The sequence below is a fragment of the Falco naumanni genome, chromosome W (assembly GCF_017639655.2).
Source record: "Falco naumanni isolate bFalNau1 chromosome W, bFalNau1.pat, whole genome shotgun sequence".
NCBI lineage: Eukaryota > Metazoa > Chordata > Aves > Falconiformes > Falconidae > Falco > Falco naumanni.
Window position 1 is genome coordinate 26,895,079 of NC_054079.1, and position 19,236 is coordinate 26,914,314.

Sequence of the window (19,236 nt, forward strand, 5' to 3'; positions counted from 1 at the left end):
TCCCCACCCTTTCCTTCCTTCCCCCTACCACCCCTCCCCCATCTGATCCATTCTTCCCCCCCTCCCACGATAGGTGTTTTACCTTTACAATTTCTTCTCTAGACTAATGTCTTTTCGCAAAAGACAAAAAGTTGCAGGGAAAGCAAATAAAATTCTGCAAGTCACAAACTTTGCTTTTTCATCATTCTTTATAAGGTTCTGCCTCCCCCCTTCCAAACTACGTGGCTCTCACTTCTCAGCACTGTCTGTCACAGTAATCAGGCATGCTGCTGCTATCTTAATCCTCTTATGGGAAAGCTCCTGCAGCAGTCAGGAGCTGTGCAAGGTTTGGAGCTCCTCCTCTGCATTCTGAAACACACAACCCTGTCCTTTGGAGCCTAACACTAGTAAGAGGCAGAATGAAAAAAAATGCACAGAAAAGTATGGGAATATCCCACTAAAATGGCTTAGTTCACCTATGATAAATCAGTATGTTACTGTGGCCACAAGGTCACCCTCTCCACCTCTCAGCACTTCACAGCCTAAGCAGAAACACTGAGAATTATCAAGACTAGGTAAAACTCACACATGTGCAATATGGCACCTGTTGCAGGCAGGCTGGCATTTACCTTTCTCGACTGATTAAGAAGTTACCCAAGCACCCTCAGCATTGCAGGAGTCAGGCAGCCAGGATGGGGCAGGAAGCATCAGGACCTGTCAGATTCATCACTATTTGCTACACCTCCTCGAATTAGAAAGGGTTTTGCAAGCCATACTGGAAAGGAGAGGGAATGGGAAGTACCATGAACCACCTCGCTGAACTTGTCCCCTTCTTCAAGGCTGCTCTCAGGTTGCTGCAATTCCTTGCTCTCTGGCATCCTTACTAGGGGATGAGGGAGGAGATCTCCGTGCACCCGCAAAGGTTTAGCCTCACCGCTACAGCAGTGTGTTCTACAACAGGGGCGAGCGGGGAGACTCTTCTCTCTGCCTCCCGCGGCACGCGGGCAGTTGTCAGAAGCCGAAATGGTGGAGGAGGCTGTGCCTTTGGTGGAAAGACAGCAGTCTTTCCTAGTTTAGAGGAAGAAGGGAAGAGCCCCATCTAGTACACGTAAACTATGCTCAATCCCACAGCTTTCCCTGCGTTGGGTGGTGCCGATCCTCCTTTCCATTGGCTGTGTATTTCCTCTTCCTTCCTGTGTGTAGTAGCAGCGGCTATTGGACAGAGAAGGAACGAAAAAAAAAAAAAAGAGAGAGAGAGAAAGACTTTAAAAATAAAACACAGATGGAGAAGAAAAGAAACTGGGAGACATTAAGCTTAGGACGGGAAAGAGCTGAAGGGTGCAAGAAGGAATTATTGTTCTTACAATAACAGAAAAGGGAACAGAAGTGGGGACTCAGGAAGAGGGGTGTAGATTAAAGCGGCGGAAGAGGAAGAGGGGCCTAAGATTCACCGTATCGCGGCGCCTGGGAAGTTATTGCTGGTGGATCCGCCCCTCTGAGGGAGGGAGAGGCAGGCTGGCTAGCCGGCCGGCGCCGCTGGAACAGATATCTCTTTGCTTCCTTCCTTCCCCCCCCTTCACCTTTTTGTTGCTTGTTCGCTTGGCGGTCAGTCCGTAAGGAGGGAGGGACCTAGGTTAAAGCGACGCCCGAGCAGCCTAGTAGGAGCCTAGGGACAGGCCCGGGCTGCAGCCTCAAAATTAGGATGTCCCGACATGAAGGTGAGAGACCCAAGTCCGCGGGGAGGGAGGGGGGTATCGGGATCAATCGGAAAGAGACGTCCTTGAGCCCTGTACGGCGTTAGGGCCTCGCGTGTCGCCGTGTGAGGTGGGTCAACATGGCGGCGCCGTCGCTGAGAGCGAGGTCTGTGGAGTCGGTTGCAAAAAGTGGTTGTGGTGGGAGGAGGAAGGTGGCTGCCAGGCCTCGCTTTGCAGTGTCGCGGGAGGAGAGGTGGTTGCTGTGGCCGTTACGAGTAGGCTCCTAGGCCCTGAGTCCCTTTTCTATCGCCACTAAACATGCACGCCAGGCCTGTGCTCACTGAGTTTGAAGGGCCTGCTACAGGTTGAAGTAGGCCTATTCACCGTCACCCCTCACTAGCCTGCAACTCGGGCCTTGGCTTGCCCCGGACAAGGAGTGTGTCCGAGGCAGATAATAGAGGGGAGGAGACAGGAGAGCTGTTTATTTTCACTCCTCTTACTTCACTGTTTGAAGGACGGGCCTGAGACATGGGTCTGGAGGAATCTGTTTTGGGGGGAAAGGAGGAAGGTGTAAGGGGGGTGGGAAATGTGTGTCAGGGTGGCTTGCTGATGTGTCTTGGGAGTTGTGAATGGCACGATGTGAAAGAAGAAGGGGCGCAGGAGAGGAAGGGGAGGCAGGTTTGGCATGATATGCTCCCTGTGACGATGGGAAGTACCCCCAGGTTTCTTAGGGTAGGGAGGAAGAAGAGAAGGGACCGTGGGCATAAAGCATGGGAAGAATAGTATTTGAGGGGAGGCGATGCAAGGAGAGGTGGCCTGGTATCCAGGGGAATTGGATTGGGGTGTGGTTTGCTTTGGTATAATGAAGGGTGGGTGGGTATGTGCATGGTAGGTGTAGAAGGAACTCATGCACATAATTGGCTGTGGTGTTGGGATTGGGAGAAAAAGTTTATAGAATGTTCATGGCCTTGTTCATGTGTAGTTTGTATTTTGATAGCTTTGGCAGGTTGAGAAGTAATGTACATTTTTTGTATTTTAAAGAGGAAACATGCTGATGTAGCAGCAGCTTTTGTAGAGAGGTCACCATACAATTGTTTTGTGTGTGTGTTCTTCTGTATTTTATTTTTTTATGGGTAAGTGAAGTGAATAGTTAAGGATTAATTAAAAGTGAGAAGAATGGAGAGGAAAAATGAAAGAAGGGAAATGGAGAGGAAAATGAAAGAGGGAAATTTATGTAGTGAGAAGTTGTGTATGATATTTGTAAGGAAACTTGCTTGGTTTTCTGCCTTTTCTTACTGGTAGTTACACTAGTATAACATATTACATAGAAGTTCTTCCTTGTATCTTAAAAGGATAATATTTTGCTCTGTTAGGAACCTGTCTCCATATATAATTTTGATTCTCCTAGAGCTGTGAGAATAATCTTTTTTAAAAGGATTGAGATATCTTTATTTAATCTTAATGTTTTGAAAGCAATGTGCTAGAAGACTTTAATGTTTGGGAATAATAATACTGAGTTCTAGATGGAGGGTTGGTAGCTTGATGTTGAACTAGAGTATGATGGTTATTCAGCATTTTGTTACTGTGTGTGCTTGCCTATCTAAGACCAGTCTTGCCTGAATCTACTAACCCTTTTTTCTAGTAAAGGTACCAAAGCCTCATGGTTCTATTCTGATTAAGATGTGGTTTTGTGTGTGTGGTTTTTGTTTGGGGTGTATATGTATGTTGGTGTTTTTTCCAGAGGGTGGGTGGGGTTGTTGGATTATCCTCATCCTATGTAGATAATGAGGCAAATGCTAAAAGCAGTGAGTAAAAGAAGGGTTAATAAAAAGTTTTTGTTTGTGGCTTTGTTGGAGAAAATACTCTGTAAACTGCTGCTTTGATAGATATCCATGGTATGCTATTTAAAGCAGGGTAGTATGATGTGACTTGTTAGATTGCACTGGTTAAAGCTACAAAAGTGGTATGATGCATTGTTCAGTGTTGTGATATTTTAATAAAGGAGAATTATCAAAAGTGGTTTTGATTGATAGAGGTTACGTTTTGAGGTCTTTCTAGTGGATGCTAGGTTTTGTTTATAGCATGGGGAATAATGTTTTTTTTCTCAGTCTTTCTATTCATCAAAATCAAAGTATGGAAATAATGTAAAATATGGTTTTGTTAAAAATTGGAAATGGGTATATCAATGTTCTTTGAAGTTGCATGTTTTTAAAAATGAAAACATCTAAAACTGTTGATGGTAATGTTACATTGTTGACATTTTTATATAAAGAAGGAAAAACCTCATAAAAACTGAAAAGATATAAAGCTGCAGCAACAGTTGTACTTTGATAGGTTGGTTTTTTTATAGGAACCTGGTTTGTCTTGTTTTCTTAATGTTTTATTCCACTTTTAACATGTTTTAAGTGTTAAGTTTATTTTAGTTATAAGGTTAGAATAAGTTGCCTTGATATAGGGTCTGTGGTTAGCTGAGAGTTCTTAATCTGTAAGTTGATGGAAGTTGTTTTTGCAAGGATAAGGTATAGGAGAAAAGTGAGTTTCGAATATGTTAATAAATTGTATCTCTGCTGTGTGCGTTTTGTCAAAATAGCTTGGTTTTGCAAGAATCAGTTTTGTCATGGGGAAGGATGTATTTGAGAAGATAAATACTGGAGAACTTGGAATTCAAATGTCTCGGGGCTCTTAAGTGTCTGATGGAGGTATAAGCTTACTTTTCATCAGTCTCTTGGTAATTTTCTTTGCTTTATGACAAGAAATTAAGTCATGTTGTGGTTCAGAAGTTGGTTGGGAGACGGGAAAAGAGAGGAGAATTCAACCGTTGACTGTTTAATACCTTCAGAAATGGAACTGGTATAGAACTTTATCCAGCGAGTGGAGAATGTGGGGAAAGGGAATAGTGGGATAGAAATGTTTGCAAATAAGACAGTTATTTGAGCTAGGGGTGACTAGAAGGTCTTCCAAGGAACTTTAGAAAGAGCTAAATAAGCTCTCAATAAGCAGTGCTAGATGAGTGAAATTAACTTGTGTTTAAAGGAAAACAATAGGGAGAAATTAACTTTTCAGGTACCTTAAAGTGTCTACTTCAGCGTTATCGACTTGGGGAAGGTTGTGGGGTATCACTGTAGATAATCATGCTTTTGTTTTTACTGCTGTTTGTTGGCAAGATGAAAAATGTTACTGCGTTCATGAAGCTGTTCAGCAAGATTGTCAAATTGAGCACTCTGGAGTTGGGATGTGCCAGAGCTAGCTTGTGCAGAGAAACCTAATTCAGCCCTCTTTGAATACATGCACTATGAAATTACATAGCTGCATATTACCTGTTGCACTCTGCCTTGTCAGTGGTGTATAGGGAAGGAGGCTGTTGTATATAGGGGAGGACCAGATGAGGCATTATAGAAAGGATTTATTTTTGTGATGTTGATAGTTGAATTTTGCTGTGGAAAGCTGGATTCATTCCTTCCTCTTCTATGGAGTTCTTAGGAAATGCCAGGCAAATCACTTGGACAGGAGTTTACAGGTGGCTACTATCTGTGTGCTGCTTGTTTCATGAAGGCCCAACTGAAAATTCTGGGTGTTCAAAGCTGCAACTAATACTTGTAAATCAGTGGCTTTTCTCCTATTTTAGTTCTTAGGAATGTTTTGGTCAAAACATCTAATCAAAATGCATTATTGGCCTAGGGAACTTTAACTAGGTGGACAAATGTGATAGTTAAAGTCTGTGAAAATGTGTCATAAGACCAACAGTTAAATTCAGGCAGCACTGTCAGATTTCAGTATAATAGTGTTATAAAATTTATAACATATAAAAAAGTTTATAATATAAACTATTGTATGCAGCTTGAATCCCCTCCAAACAACTCAAGAAGTGATGTGACTGGGGGGAGGGGGGGGAAGGAGACAAAAGACTACTGCATGAATAAAGACTGAAAAAAATCCTTATCTTCAGGGTTGACAAAGAGAATCTAAAAAGAATGAATAGCTTAAATAATACAGATGAAGTGTGCCTATAACTTTTGCTTATTGTAATACAAGAACAGGAGGTTATACAATTAAAGAGGCTGATTCACAACTGATGAACAGAAGTGCTTTTTCACACCGTAACTAGACTGTGCAATACTTTTTCCACAGAAAAAGTTATACCACCTGGTTTCTAGTTTGAAGGATTAAAACTTTGGATTCTATCTCAAACCTAATATTTCATGTCTCTTAATTGAGACTAAAAGGTTGCTGTGTAGAGAATCTAATGTCTGATATTCTGTGATGTTCCTACAACCTTCCATGAATAGTTGAATCTCTGATCTGAACTCATGTTAATTCGTATGTTCTTATGTAAATATGATCCTTAACGTCATTCACGTGTATTGGGTTTATGCAGCAAGGTTTTGGTGGTGGTGGGCTCCAGGAGTGGCCTCAGTGAGAAGAGACAGGGCTGCCCATGTGCTGGACAGAGCTGGCTCTAGCTGGCTCTGCAAAGGACCCATCACTGGCCAAAGCTGAACCAGTCACTGAAGCTGATGGCACCTCTGTGAAAACAAATTTAAGAAAGGGTAAAAATGCTGTGCAGCAGTGTGTGTAAGAAACAGGGGAGGGGAGTGAAAGTGTAAGAAACAATCTTGCAGACAACAAGGTCAGAATAAAAGGAGAGGGAGAGGAGGTGCTCTGGATGCTATAGCAGGTATATTTCCCTGCAGCCTATGGAGAGGAATGGGAACAGACCAGTGTTGGAACCTGTCGAGAGGACCACAATGGAGCAGGCTCCAGGAAGGAGCTGTGGCCTGTGGAGAGGATCTGGTGCAGGAGTAGGCTAGTGGCGGAAACTGCAGCTTATGGAGAGGACCCCATGCTAAACAGTCTTTTTTCCCTGAAGGACTGCAGTCTGTGGTGAGGACCTGTGCTGGAGCAGGAGAAAAGTGTGAGGAGGAGGAGGAGTGGCAGAGAAAAACTATTATGAACTGACTGCAACCCCCAATTCTGTCTCCCTCCTGTGTCTCTCTCTATTTGGGGGGAAGAAGTAAAGAGTTGGGAATGGAGGAGTAAAGCTGAACCTGGGAAGAAGTGTGGAGGGGGAGTGGTTTAGTTTTTTGGGCTTGTTTCTCGCCATCCTACTTTATTGCCAATTAAAAAATATTTTTCCCAAATCAAGTCTTTCGCCTGTGTCAGTAATTGGGAAGTCATCTCCCTATCTTTATCTCCACCCACAAGCTTTTTCATCCTATTCCACACCCCTGCCCCTCCTTGACCTCTTGAGGGGGAGTGAGAGTGTCTGGGTGGCTATCTGGTAACCAATTGAGGTTAATCCACCACAACACGTTTGTTTCAAAGTTAATTATGATAACACTGTGATAAAGTAACAATGAAATAAAGTAATTTTGAATTTCTTTCAGTGCAGGGTATAGTGACATGCTCAGTAGTTTCACTGGTTTCCAGTATGTGTAAACGAATTTTTTGGTTTTGAGCTATTTCATGAAGCTTTATTTTGTGTAAGCTCAACAACTGTCTAGAGCCTAAAAGCGAGTGAGGTCTCTGCAAAGTTAAAATACTGTTTTTTCCCTCATAGAAGTGGCTTCAGCTTTCCTTATCACTTGCGTAAGTGGTCCTCATTCATAGAGTTCAGAAGTGAGTACAAGCAGTTGCTTGACTCGTACCTTTTGCAGTCTTTGGTTGAGGTTGGAGCTCTTTTTGAACATGAAGAAAACCCTCGAGGTACTTTGAAAAGTGACTAGGTTTGTTTAAACTAAAGATGTCTTTACCTCTGTGAAACATTTGAGTTTCTCTACAGATTCATGGTAGTGTGGCAGGAAACTGGTAGTAGCTTCTGTGAATAAATATATGGGCATGTGCAAGTGTGCTAGAAAGCCTTCAGTATTATTTGGGGTCTGGACAAAAGTGTCTTGGAGGTATCCAACTGGATAGATATGCTCTAAACTGTTTTATTAGTGGTGACGTCTGGATACCTATCTCAAATATCCCATCCCCAGAAGCAGCGGATCATAGGAGTTTCTCAAGGTTGAAAATGTATTAAGAGATATTAGTAGAAGGACTCATTGTGTACTTGTCAGTAACTTCAATCTTTGCTTAGAAAAAATTATTAAGAAGCATTCAGGTTTATTTCCTACACATTTATTGCATAATTTATATATTTCTGTGTATGCTGGTGGTATTTTTTTACTTGGGTGGATCTTGAAATTGCTGGGAGTCTCAATACGGACTCAACTGGACTTCTATGATTATTAGAAAGTTCTTGTAGCCAGACAACAGGTTCATTTATGGCAGGTTTAATTCTAAATTTGACTATGGAAAGGTAGGTGTCTGAAATAAAAATTCAAGGTGCCCTTTAAGAAGGGCATCAAAGCTTTGGCAAAGTAAGCCATAGAGAACAACCCTTTGCAGTTTAAACTTCTAAAACACACACACACGACCTTAAGAGTGTGTGTTAACTACCTTGTATACATCTTAATTCTGTCTCCTGCTATTGTACGTATTGCCCATGTAAGATGAAAATATCAACAAATGTAAGTTGACTGCTGTACAGATAGAATGCTCGTCCCCAGACTCTTACTCCTGCTGTAAACCATGACAATCTTTCATCTTATAGACTTGTAATTGTAAACTATATTCATTAAATCAACTGCAGATTTATTAAGTTGAATTGGGAGCTGGGTGGTATCAGTTAATTCCTAAAAACTTTAGATATGTTTCCTAGCACGGTTTTCCCTTGGTTATTTTCAATTTCAGAGAATTCTAAGGATGAAAAGCTTTTTGCCCTGTGTTTTTTTGGATACTGAAAGTGGAATAGATGCAATGATCTGCAAAATGTTCTCTTTCGGGTCTCTTGTTATAAGGTCTACAAATCTGTCAAACTACTTGGTAGGCAGGACCCAACAGTATAAAAAACCCCAAAAACTTCCAGGATAAGGAAGACTTGGTGCAAGGAGCTGAAAAAGCAATATGGAACCTTCTTATAGAAGAGTGCTTTATAAGTAAAGGATGTTCTTAGAGTAGTTCTGTGATCCTCATGGGTCAAACTATTAGTGGTAGGTGTTGCTGTCGATGTTATTCCAGATAGCTGTCTGAAGGAACAGGGGATCTGCAGAGCACAGGTTATTAGGCTTAACACATGGTGGCATATAAAAGAAATCATATTTAAATGGTGTTTTGACATATATGGGCATGTTTTATAGTCTGTAATGGTGTGAGAAAATAAATTATTCAGTCTTTTACATAACGGAGAATCATGGCTTTGCTGGTTCCTTGTAATATAGAGCTTAGTTACTCTTTTGTTTCTTGTATTCTGGAAGCAGGAATGATTTAAGTGGTGTGAAAAGAAAGCTGAATAAGGAGCTCATCTCTGATAGGATTGTTGAAAAACATGTAAAAATACAAGTCTATTCAGGAATGGAAAAAAAAACACCAACAAACCTCCCTCAAAAAAACCCCAACAACCAAAATGGCACCACTTTGAAATAATTGGTTGGGGGTACAGAACTCTGAATTCTGGCTTGGAGGGATGCCACGATGGCAGTTTTCTGAGCAACTGCATCAGATCAGCAGCTAATGGCTTCTGTTTGTGATGCTTGCATTGAATTTCATGTTAAACTTGTTCCAGACATGTTTTTCCCCTTTCTTCATATGTTCTTTTTGTTAATGTTTTTGAAGGCAATGGAATTTTTTAACTATGTAGGATAATGTGTTAAACCTCTCTAGACTGCAAGAAGTTGCCTGCGTTCTTTTTTGTGGCACTAAGGACTTGAATCTCAGCTGTGTGATGCAGTTACAGTAGTCTATGCTGCTTTAGGTTTTTTTGGTTAAATTGAGGCAGTACTTTTGAATTTAGATTTATATAGTTCAAGGAGAGAAAAAAACCACAACTTAAGTTCAGGATGCTAGAGAAGTTGCATATGAACAATAGGGTTGAGAATACTTCTGTTGTCTACCTGTGGTTATTCTAAGGCCTCTGCAAATGTTGCAGAAAAAAAGCAGACTTGTTAATAAGCTCTAACTTGAAAAAGCTCGAGCTATTTTTGTAAGAAAAGCATTCTGTGGTCAGTATTACAGCTACTACACTAGGGCCTTTGCTGTATTATACCTCCCTTTCTTTGACAGGGTAATGCAGGATTAAAAAAGTATTGGACATCTGTTGGTATTGACAGGAGGTGTTGGTATGAGGGTGCTGAGCTGTTTTTGAATTTGTTCTGCAAAGCAATGTTGCCAGTGCTGTAAGGTAGTGACTGCTATGGTGTGTGTGGCAGAATGTAGGAGGAGAGCAATTCATCCTTTAGAATCTCCTGCAGGAGCCAGGGTGGGCTAACTCTCTATATAGAAAGCTCATAAAAGATGTGAAAATAAGTGTAGAGTAGTACTAGGAATATAGAATGTCTGTGCTACAGGTAGAGTTATTCTAGGCTAGAGCACACCCCAAATGCCACCTTCTTAAAAGTTTCTCTGAAATTAATTGATGGAATATCAAGTTCATGTATGTGTGTACATAATTTCCTAGAATAGAAAACTGCTGTCTTGATGTGGTAAACTAGTAGGGTGATACAGTTGTACTTTTCTGTGATGTGCATCCTTAAAAGGAAACTTGAGAATACAGCACACAGGTGAGACCCTCTTATGTGCAACATCAAATCAAAGAATGGTTTGGGTTGGAAAGGACATTAAAGATAATCTAGTCCAACCCCCCTGCCATGGGCAGGGACATCTTTCACTAGATAAGCCTCATTCAACCTGGCCTTGATCACTTCCAGGGACGGGGCATCCACAACTTCTCTGGGCAACCTGTCCCAGTGTCTCACCACCTTAATCATAAAAAAAAAAATAAAATCCTTTCTTATGTCCAATCTTATCTATCCTCTTTCAGTTTATTAACCCTTGTCTCTTGTCTTGTCACTACAGACCCTGGTAAAATGTCTGTCCCACCTTTCTTATAAACTTCCTTTAAGTATTGAAAGGCTGTAATAAGGTCTCCCTGGAGACCTTTCTTCTCCAGGGTGAACAACCCCAACTCTCAGCCTTTCTTCACAGGTGAGGTGTTCCAGCCCTCTGATCATTTTTGTGGCCCTCCTCTGGACCCGCTCTAACAGGTCCGTGTCTGTCTTGTACTGGGGACCCCAGAGCTGGACACAGTATTCCAGGTGGGGTTTCGTGAGAGTAGAGTAGAGGGGCAGAATCACCTCCCTCAACCTGCTAGCCATGCTTCTTTTGATGCAGCACAGGATACAGTTGGCTTTCTGGACTGCAAGCACACAATGCCAGCTCACGTCCAATTTTTCATCCACCAGTATATCCTCAAATCCTCCTTTGCAGGGCTGCTCTCAATCCATTCTGCCCCAGTCTGTCCTGATACTGTGGATTGCCCTGACCGGGTGCAGGACCTTGCACGTGGCCTTGTTGAATTTCATGAGGTTCCTGTGGGCCTGCTCCTCAAGCCTGCCAAGATCCCTCTGGGTGGCATCCTTCTCTAGCAAATCAACTGTACCACTCAGCTTGGTGTCATCTGCAAACCTGCTGAGGGTACACTCAATCCTGCTATGTCATTGATGAAGATATTAAACAGTACTGGTCCCAGCACAGACCCTTGAGGGACACCTCTCTCGTTACTGGTTTCCACTTGGACATTGAGTCATTGACATCTTATGTGCATCCTATGTTTTTAAAGGAGGTGCTAACTATTGGAGGTGTTTCATGTGAGGGTGAGCATTTCCTCACAGGCATATCTGATGATGGTCTCAGCTCAGGAAAGACATGGACCTGTTGGAGTGGGTCCAGAGGAGGGCCACAAAAATAATCAGAGGGCTGGAACACCTCTCCTGTGAAGACAGGCTGAGAGAGTTTTGGTGGTTCAGCTTGGAGAGGGCTCCAGGGAGACCTTATTGCAGCCTTTCATTACTTAAAGGGAGTTTATAAGAAAGGTGGGGACAGACTTTTTTTTTTTAGTAGGGCCTGTAGGACAAGGGACAATAGTTTTAAGCTAAAAGAGGGTAGATTCACAATAGATATAAGGAAGAATTTTTTTACAGTGAGGGTGGTGAAACAGTGGAACAAGTTTTCCAGAGAGGTTGTAGATGCCCCATCCCTGGAAACATTCAAGGTCAGGTTGGATGGGGTCTGAGCCACCTGACCTGGTTGGAGATGTCCCTGCTCATTGCAGGGGGTGTTGAACTTGATGACCTTTAAAGGTCTCTTCCAACCCAAACCATTCTATGACATATTGGAGCGAGTCCAATGGGGGCCACCAAGATAGTTGGAGACTGGAGCATGTGATATGTGAAGAGAGACTGAACAAACCCAGATGTCTTGAAGAGAAGGCTCAGGGAGATCTCCTTGCTGTCTAAATACCTAATGGGAGGGAGTAGAAAAGATGGAGCCAGCCTCTTCTCAGAGGTGTGCAAGGATAGGACAAGAAAAAAGGGGCAATGAGTTGGAACATGGTAAATCCTGATTAGATATAAGGAGAAACCTTTTTCCCCATGAGGGTGGTTAAATGCTTGAACAGGGTCCCAGAGAGGTTGTGATATCCTCATCCTTGGAGGTATTCAAACCTCAACTGGGCAAGGCCCTGTGCAATCTGCTCTCATTGGCCCTACTTTGAGTAGGGGGTTAGACCAGAAACCTTCAGAAGTCCCTTCCACATAAGTTATTCTGATTGCATCAACTGTGATCCATAGGTCAGTGATGGCTCTTACCTTTACATATAACAATACTTTTTTGTCACTTGTTTTTACTACTTTCCTTGTGTTAGCGTACTGTTAGGGAGGAATGTTCAGGCACTTTGTTGAGAAATAGGTCTGAGGCATGTAAAAATGATTCAAGACTGGAAGGGGAACATACTGTGGTATATTTTAGATACTTCCTGTGTATGACAACAGGAAAGAAATTAGAAATTATGAATCGTGAAGCCAACGGGGTGACCCTTGCTTATGAGACCAAGAGAAAGCAAGATGGATGTGTGGTATGTCAGGCTGTGTATTTGGGGAAAGCACAAGCCAGTAGCCAAGAAGCACGTGCAGTGGTGAGTGAAAGAAGGGGAGGAGAAAAATGCAACAAGTTTAAAGCTTGACTGAAGTAGGCATGAAAGTTCTTGTACGTTCTTTATTATAAAAGCCTCAAATCCCATATTAAAGACTTTCTCTATTGCTTTTCCTTGTAAGCAGTTGTAGTTTCTGTGGGTGTGTTATCTGACTGAAAAGAGAGGTTCTCTGTGAGGATGAGTGGGAGTGGTTGTGAAGTCATTCTCTTTGTTGTTTCCATTGTAAGACCATGTTTGAGAATTCCTGAAGGTAGAACATGGGTAATACTTAAATGATCCAGTGTAGGTTTTTTTCTTATGTTCTACTATAACATTTTTCAGTACACTTGTATTATTTTGGGTTTAAAGAAACCCTTATTTTTGCAAATCAGACCATTGTCTGGGTATGAGACTTGCTGAGAGTAGTCAAAAAGAAAGGCTTTCCTTATTACCGTGCAGACTCTGGGGGATGGGGGGTGTGTGTGTGTGTTCTTTCTTCAGGGATATAGTACTCAGGATGCAGGGGAAGAGCATTTTGGTGTTGTGCAAGACTTAGTATGGGGTATTTAGGGGAAGGCCCAAAGGCAAGGGAAGGGAGGTATAGAGGTGAACTGGAGAGGAATAAGCATGGGAAAATAGTGGAATAAGGGGATAAAAGGCCCAGTCACGTGTAAACAGGTTGCTTATCATTACATTTGCCTGGCCATGCCCTGTGCTTGATCAACACAGTCTAACCTGTCTTATTAAACTCCCTATTTTTCCTAGGTGAGGAGTTTCTCTATTTTGTGTGCATGTGTGTGTATGGAGGTCTGAATGCCAGCAACTGGAGAAAGGGCCTCATGAGCCTGAGGTCCCAGCAACTGGAGTGCCTTCCAGTTGTTTGAGTGCATGTAATAGCCAGTAAACTTCAAGCCAGACTAGCCAGAAAGTAGGATGAGAGGCTTGTGAGCCAGGTATCGGAGAGGTGGTAAGTCTGGGTCAGTTACTGGCAAGGCTACAGGGTCTGAGACACAGCTACTGGAAAGGCCATAAGTCCAGATGAGCTACCAGAGACACTTATTTGTGTGTGTGTCGAGCAGCTGGAAGACCAGGGGATCCAGGGGCCAGCTACTGGATACACTGTCTAAGGCCAGTTACTGGAGGAATCCACGGTATGTGTGTGTGTAGGTGCATGAGGTCTGAGTACCAGCAGCTGGAGTGTGCCTGCATGCCTAGTTGCCAGGAATGGGGGAGACTAGGGATCTAGGGGCCATACTGTGTGTGTATATATATATACACGTATGTATTTTCCTTTAACAGGATTTCATCCTGATCAGCCAGAGAGAGGAACAGGTCATTGGTGCTGTTTGAGAGAGTGTTATCCCAAATCTGGGTTCTTTACCTGGTGTGCAAGAGCCAATCCACACACAGAGTAGAGATACTTGTTTATTGCATGTCTGCAGAGATGGGTGCTAGGTGGTAAATCCACAAAACTAGCACACTTCTTAACACATAGCAGAACTCTTTATACACTTTAAACGATTGTTTACAATTATGTTTAGTCGCACTTAATTCTCACTGGTTCTTATGAGCCTCGTCTCCATTTAAAGGTACAGTGGTTGGTGGTTTTTTTTCACCCTGCATGTTCTGTGGGGAGGTGGCTTTGTCAGTAGGGGGCTCTCTTTGCTTGGGGGTGGATCTTTTACTATGCTAATTAGGATAGTTCTCACAGTTCCAGGAATTTACTGTTTGGTCTCCTTAACCATTTGGTTCTCCTTGAGTTTATCTTGTGCCCCAGCTTGAGGTATTTATGGTGTCTGTTCCTTCTCCCAAGGCCATGCTTAGTTAACTGCTTGTAAGGATTTAACTAACATCCTCTGTTTTTCAAATTCTTTCTTGTTTTTCGCTATAGATATTTATTTCCCCCCCCCCCCCCCTTTTTCTTTTTAAAAGTAAATAATTCTTATATCAAGAGTGCTGCTACATTTTTCTGTCAGTGTTGATCTGTGTGGCTGGCTTTGTGTGTTTGTATTGTAGCATGTGTGCCTATTTGGAAATACATGCTCACTCAGTCTTGCTACTCTGCACCTGGGGGTATGGCACTGTGGTAGCCTTGCCTTTACTGAGCTACCAGCTTCAGCACCTCCTAACAGAGTGTACCTTTTAAATAAATAGTAAATTTCCACATAACTGTGTGTAAAGGTAAGAGTTTACAAGAAAAATTGATTTGTACTGTTGCCAAATGGGTTAAATAATCAGTGGCTGAAAGAAAAAGCTTGGTTAAGTTTATAAAAGTATGAGTTAAGGTGAAGGTAGTCTGTCTGCTCAACTGAACCATACTATTTAATTCTCTGAAGCCTAAGCAGGTATATCACTTTGTTCCCATTGTTTGCTTTGCTTTCTCCTTTTTTGTCACTCTTCTGTGTGTGTTTTGTTGTGTGGATTAAGGCAAGTTCTTAAAAACCTTCAAAGATTTTCTTCAGAATTACAACCCTTAAGCCCCACAGGATTTGACAGACAACTTTGTCCTTATATTCCCCCCCCCCCCCCCGTGTTCTCCCAAGTTGAATCTTTATTGTCCTTTTCACAACTACAAAAATCTCAGGACCTTGATCTCATGCTGTTGAGTAAGAAACTTCATCATTGATTTTAATGAGTGCAGGACTTGGATGCTGCTATTAATATTTTCTTGCACTTGTTACTGTTTAGAGCTCTCCTCAGTTCAAGTAATTTCTGTAGGATTCGTGTGCTGTTTGCCAATTTCCAAACTAACAGAAATGTTAAGTAAGACCACACAGTGCCAATTCTTATGCTGCCATGTAAGTCTGTCTGTGCTGATACAATGCCTTGCTATTTACTTAAATTACTGTATTTATAGTAGTTTAGCAACCTTTCATGTGATGGTGTTTGAAGACTAAATTATCTTAATTGAAAGATAAGGCTACTGAGACAATGTCAGATATTTAATGAAAACAAAGTCTGCTTGATTAAAAGTCCTTGCATTGTCCACTAAGTTTGTGTTTCTGTTTTATGAGATTATTAGGTATGAAAAAACTTTTATTGTAAATAAGTTTTGCTTACAGCTTATGACTTCTGTTATCTTCTAAATGTTTAGATAGGTATCTTCTAAAAATATTAGATTTAACCTAACTTTTTCTTAAATGCAAAGGTCTATCCATATAGTCTGAATACAGGTATGTCTGTGTGCTGTAGGAGAGAGTGCTTCATTAATAGTTCTTTGAACTAACTCAGAAGTAGACTATAATCATAAAGAGACTGATTAGGGCATCAGGCATAAAGGATAAATTTTGGATGGTCAGTATTACTAATGTAGAGTTCTTTGCTTATTCAACTCTGAAAAACGTGGTTTGTGTCTCTTGCGGTGTTTTCTGGAAGTTGTAAAGCTAGTGAAAAAATGTATCTAAGACAGCAAATAAAGTGTTACTCTTGGAGATTTCAGCAGTAGCTTTTCTCCACTAATGCGAATTGAGCAATTGCATGTTGCTAAACAAATTAAAGCATTCTTGAGATGAAGTATTCTGCATCTGTTTTATCTAGATGAGTTGCCTGGGAATCCTATAAGCATTTTAAAATTATCTCCTCTATGGTTGCTTTCTGAATTTGACATAAGGGTGTCCAGTTTTTTGTCTGTTTTTCTCTAAGTGGATAGAAGCTTGCTCTTCACTAGAGCTGAGACTGGGAAGTATTCATCCTGGCTTGTCAGGAATATAGTTGTATTAGATTGAATGATTTATATTTTTTTTTGAGGGGGGTGGGGTGGTGGTGGTGTCAAATGCTGTCTAGAGAGCAGGTCCTGTTTTCAAGTGTCGAACTAGAGGAGTCTCCAATTCATGTGCTTGGTGCCCCAGAGGTATACTTGAAAAGCTGAAAGCATCTGCAGATTTGCATGTGAATCTTTAGAACTGATTTATTTTATTGGCATACTGAGAGAGCGTATATGTTTAGTATTAGCAGAAACTGATCCACCTAAAGTGTTTTGATATAGAACCTGTTCTGGTCTACTTCAGTATAAATGGGTAATGTTTACAAATACTTCTTTGGGTTAAAATATATTGTATCCTCTCAGTGGCTTGGTTCTTATGATAATCAACTTGATAACATCAGTAGTTTAGTGACTTGTGGGATTGGGGAGGGGACACAAAGTTCAGTGAATTTAATCACTTGTTTGAATATAACCTTGTATTGAATAAATTTTAAAAAAATAAACTGCATTCTCTGGGTCTACTAGTAAACTATGTTATGACATCCACCTAGGATTGTAAGAAATCTTTGGCCAACAGACTGTTCCACCTAGAGTGGTAGTGAAACTGCTTCACTGATTTAAAAGGGGAAAATTAAGCACTTTGCAATCCAAGTATAAACACAATCTTAGGCCTTGTAGCATTGGTGTTAGTTGTGGCATGCCCTCTCCTGGTATGATAGATGTACTCAGCGATTCTTTTGCTTCAGTTCTCACTGGCAATCTCTCTTCCCACGTTTCAAGCCCCTGAATCTCAAAGCAGGGATGGGGAACAAACCCCCCCACCCCCCCCCCCCCATCGCAAGGAAAGATCAAGTTTAAGACTGAGTAGCCTGAATATATGCAAGTCCATGAGACCCAATGAGATGATGTATTCCAGTGTTAGAGGGAATTGACTGATGTAGTTGCCAAGCCGCTCTCCGTCATATTTGAAAAGTCATGACAGTCAGGCAAAGTCCCCAGCGACTGGAGAAAGGAAACATCATGCCTATTTTTAAAAAGGGTAAAAAGGAGGACCCTGGGAACTACCAACCAGTCAGCCTCACCTCTGTGCCTGGTGAGATCATGGAACAGATCCTCCTGGAAGACATGTCAAGGCACATGGAAGGCAGAGAGGTGATAAGAGACAGCCAACATAGCTTCAGCAAGGGCAAATTGTGCCTGACTAATCTCATGGCCTTCTATGATGGAGGAACTGCATCAGTGGACAAGGGAAGAGCTATGGATGTCATCTATCTAGTCTTTTGTAAGGCCTTTGATGTGGTCCCCCACAACATTCTTGCCTCTAAACTGGAGGGAGGTGGATATCACTGATGGACTCTTAAATAGATAAGGAATTGGCTGGATGTCTGCATCCAAAGAATTTCAGTCAATGGTTCAATGTCCAATTGGAAACCAGTAATGAGTGGTGTCCCTCAAGGGTCTGTACTGGGACCAGTACTATTTAATATCTTTATTAATGACACAGTGTGATTGAATGCACCTTCAGCAAGTTTGCAGATGACACCAAGCTGAGTGCTGCAGCTGATTCACTAGAGGAAAGGGATGCCATCCAGAGGGACCTTGACAGGCTTGAGAAGTGGGCCCATGTGAACCTCGTGAAGTTCAACAAGGCCAAGTGCAAGGTCCTGCACCTGGTCAGGGCAATCCACAGTATCAGGACAGACTGGGGCTGAATGGATTGAGAGCGGCCCTGCAAAGGAGGATTTGAGGATATACTAGTGGATGAAAAATTGGACGTGAGCTGACATTGTGTGCTTGTAGTCCAGAAAGCCAACTGTATCCTGTGCTGTATCAAAAGAAGTGTGATGAGCAGGTTGAGGGAGGTGATATCTGTGTGTCCTGTTGTGTCCCATCCTATGTGTCATCATCCTGTCCCCCCCCCCAAAAAAAAAAAAAAAAACCACCACCAAACCCACAAAAATCATTGCTGCTTTTTTTTTGCAAGAGCTGATATATGTGTTGGGAAGTCCAGGAAAAAAAAATTATACATTCATGTTTAAGATACTGCTGTAGAAAACCAACTGTACCTCTGCCACATGTCTATTGTACAGTGTCAGGCAAGTCAAACTTTATTGGGTGCTTATTAATCACTTGTTACTTGCTTTCTAGATAACTTGTACTTTTTATGTTTAACTTCTGGATTCTGGGGGGTGAAAGTGAAGTGAAACAACTCCTTTTAACCTTGTGTTTACACCCATATGTATTATGAGCAGAGCTGAAACTCATGCTCATATCTTTACAATAGGGTCAGACAGCTATCAGATACTGTAGCAGTGGACTCCACAAGTTTGATAACTGAGAGAGAACAAGATCTGGGGATCTGCTTCTACTCCAGGTTAGGATGTGGGAGAGAAAAGGAGTCTCATTTGGAGAATAACTCCTCTTCTGCCAGTCTGGCCTGGTACAGGCCTGGTTTTCTTCCTCCTTTCTATTCAACTATAATTCTACATTGCCTTTGGCTGCAGCCTCAGTCTTACAAATTCATTTTGGAAACACTTTAGTCAGGTTACTTCCTTTTCCATGCTGCTGTACAATGATGTTGCGTGTTGAAATTCAGTAGTATTCTTGTATGTAATTCCATTAGTCTTTGAGAAGGATCAACCTGCTTAGCACTCTGTATAAGTTACAAAGAAAAGTTTAGATAACTGGCACTTCTCTTCTGGAGAAGAGATGAGTGTTAGGCTAGTTTTGTATGTATGTTGGATACCTAAAGGATTTGGTAATTCTTTCTTAGTGTATTAATGTAGGAAGGACTGTAATCAAGTTACAGGCCAGAAGGCTAGTTCTTGAATGCTTAACTGGAATGTTATAGG

General features: G+C 41.8%; 1 protein-coding gene across 3 annotated transcripts in view; it reads left to right on the forward strand.

Annotated features, from left to right (window-relative positions):
- Nucleotides 1–1,269: 1,269 nt before the first annotated feature.
- LOC121080526 (E3 ubiquitin-protein ligase KCMF1-like) overlaps nucleotides 1,270–19,236 on the forward strand; it is a 53,702-nt gene continuing 35,735 nt past the window's right edge. The window contains exon 1 of one of the 3 annotated variants that reach the window (XM_040578599.1): nucleotides 1,270–1,697. In XM_040578599.1, the coding sequence (XP_040434533.1) occupies nucleotides 1,682–1,697 (16 nt within the window). In that variant the 5' untranslated portion in view covers nucleotides 1,270–1,681. The remainder of the gene's footprint in view (nucleotides 1,698–19,236) is intronic. The other 2 variants (XM_040578598.1, XM_040578600.1) reach the window with 2 other exon arrangements.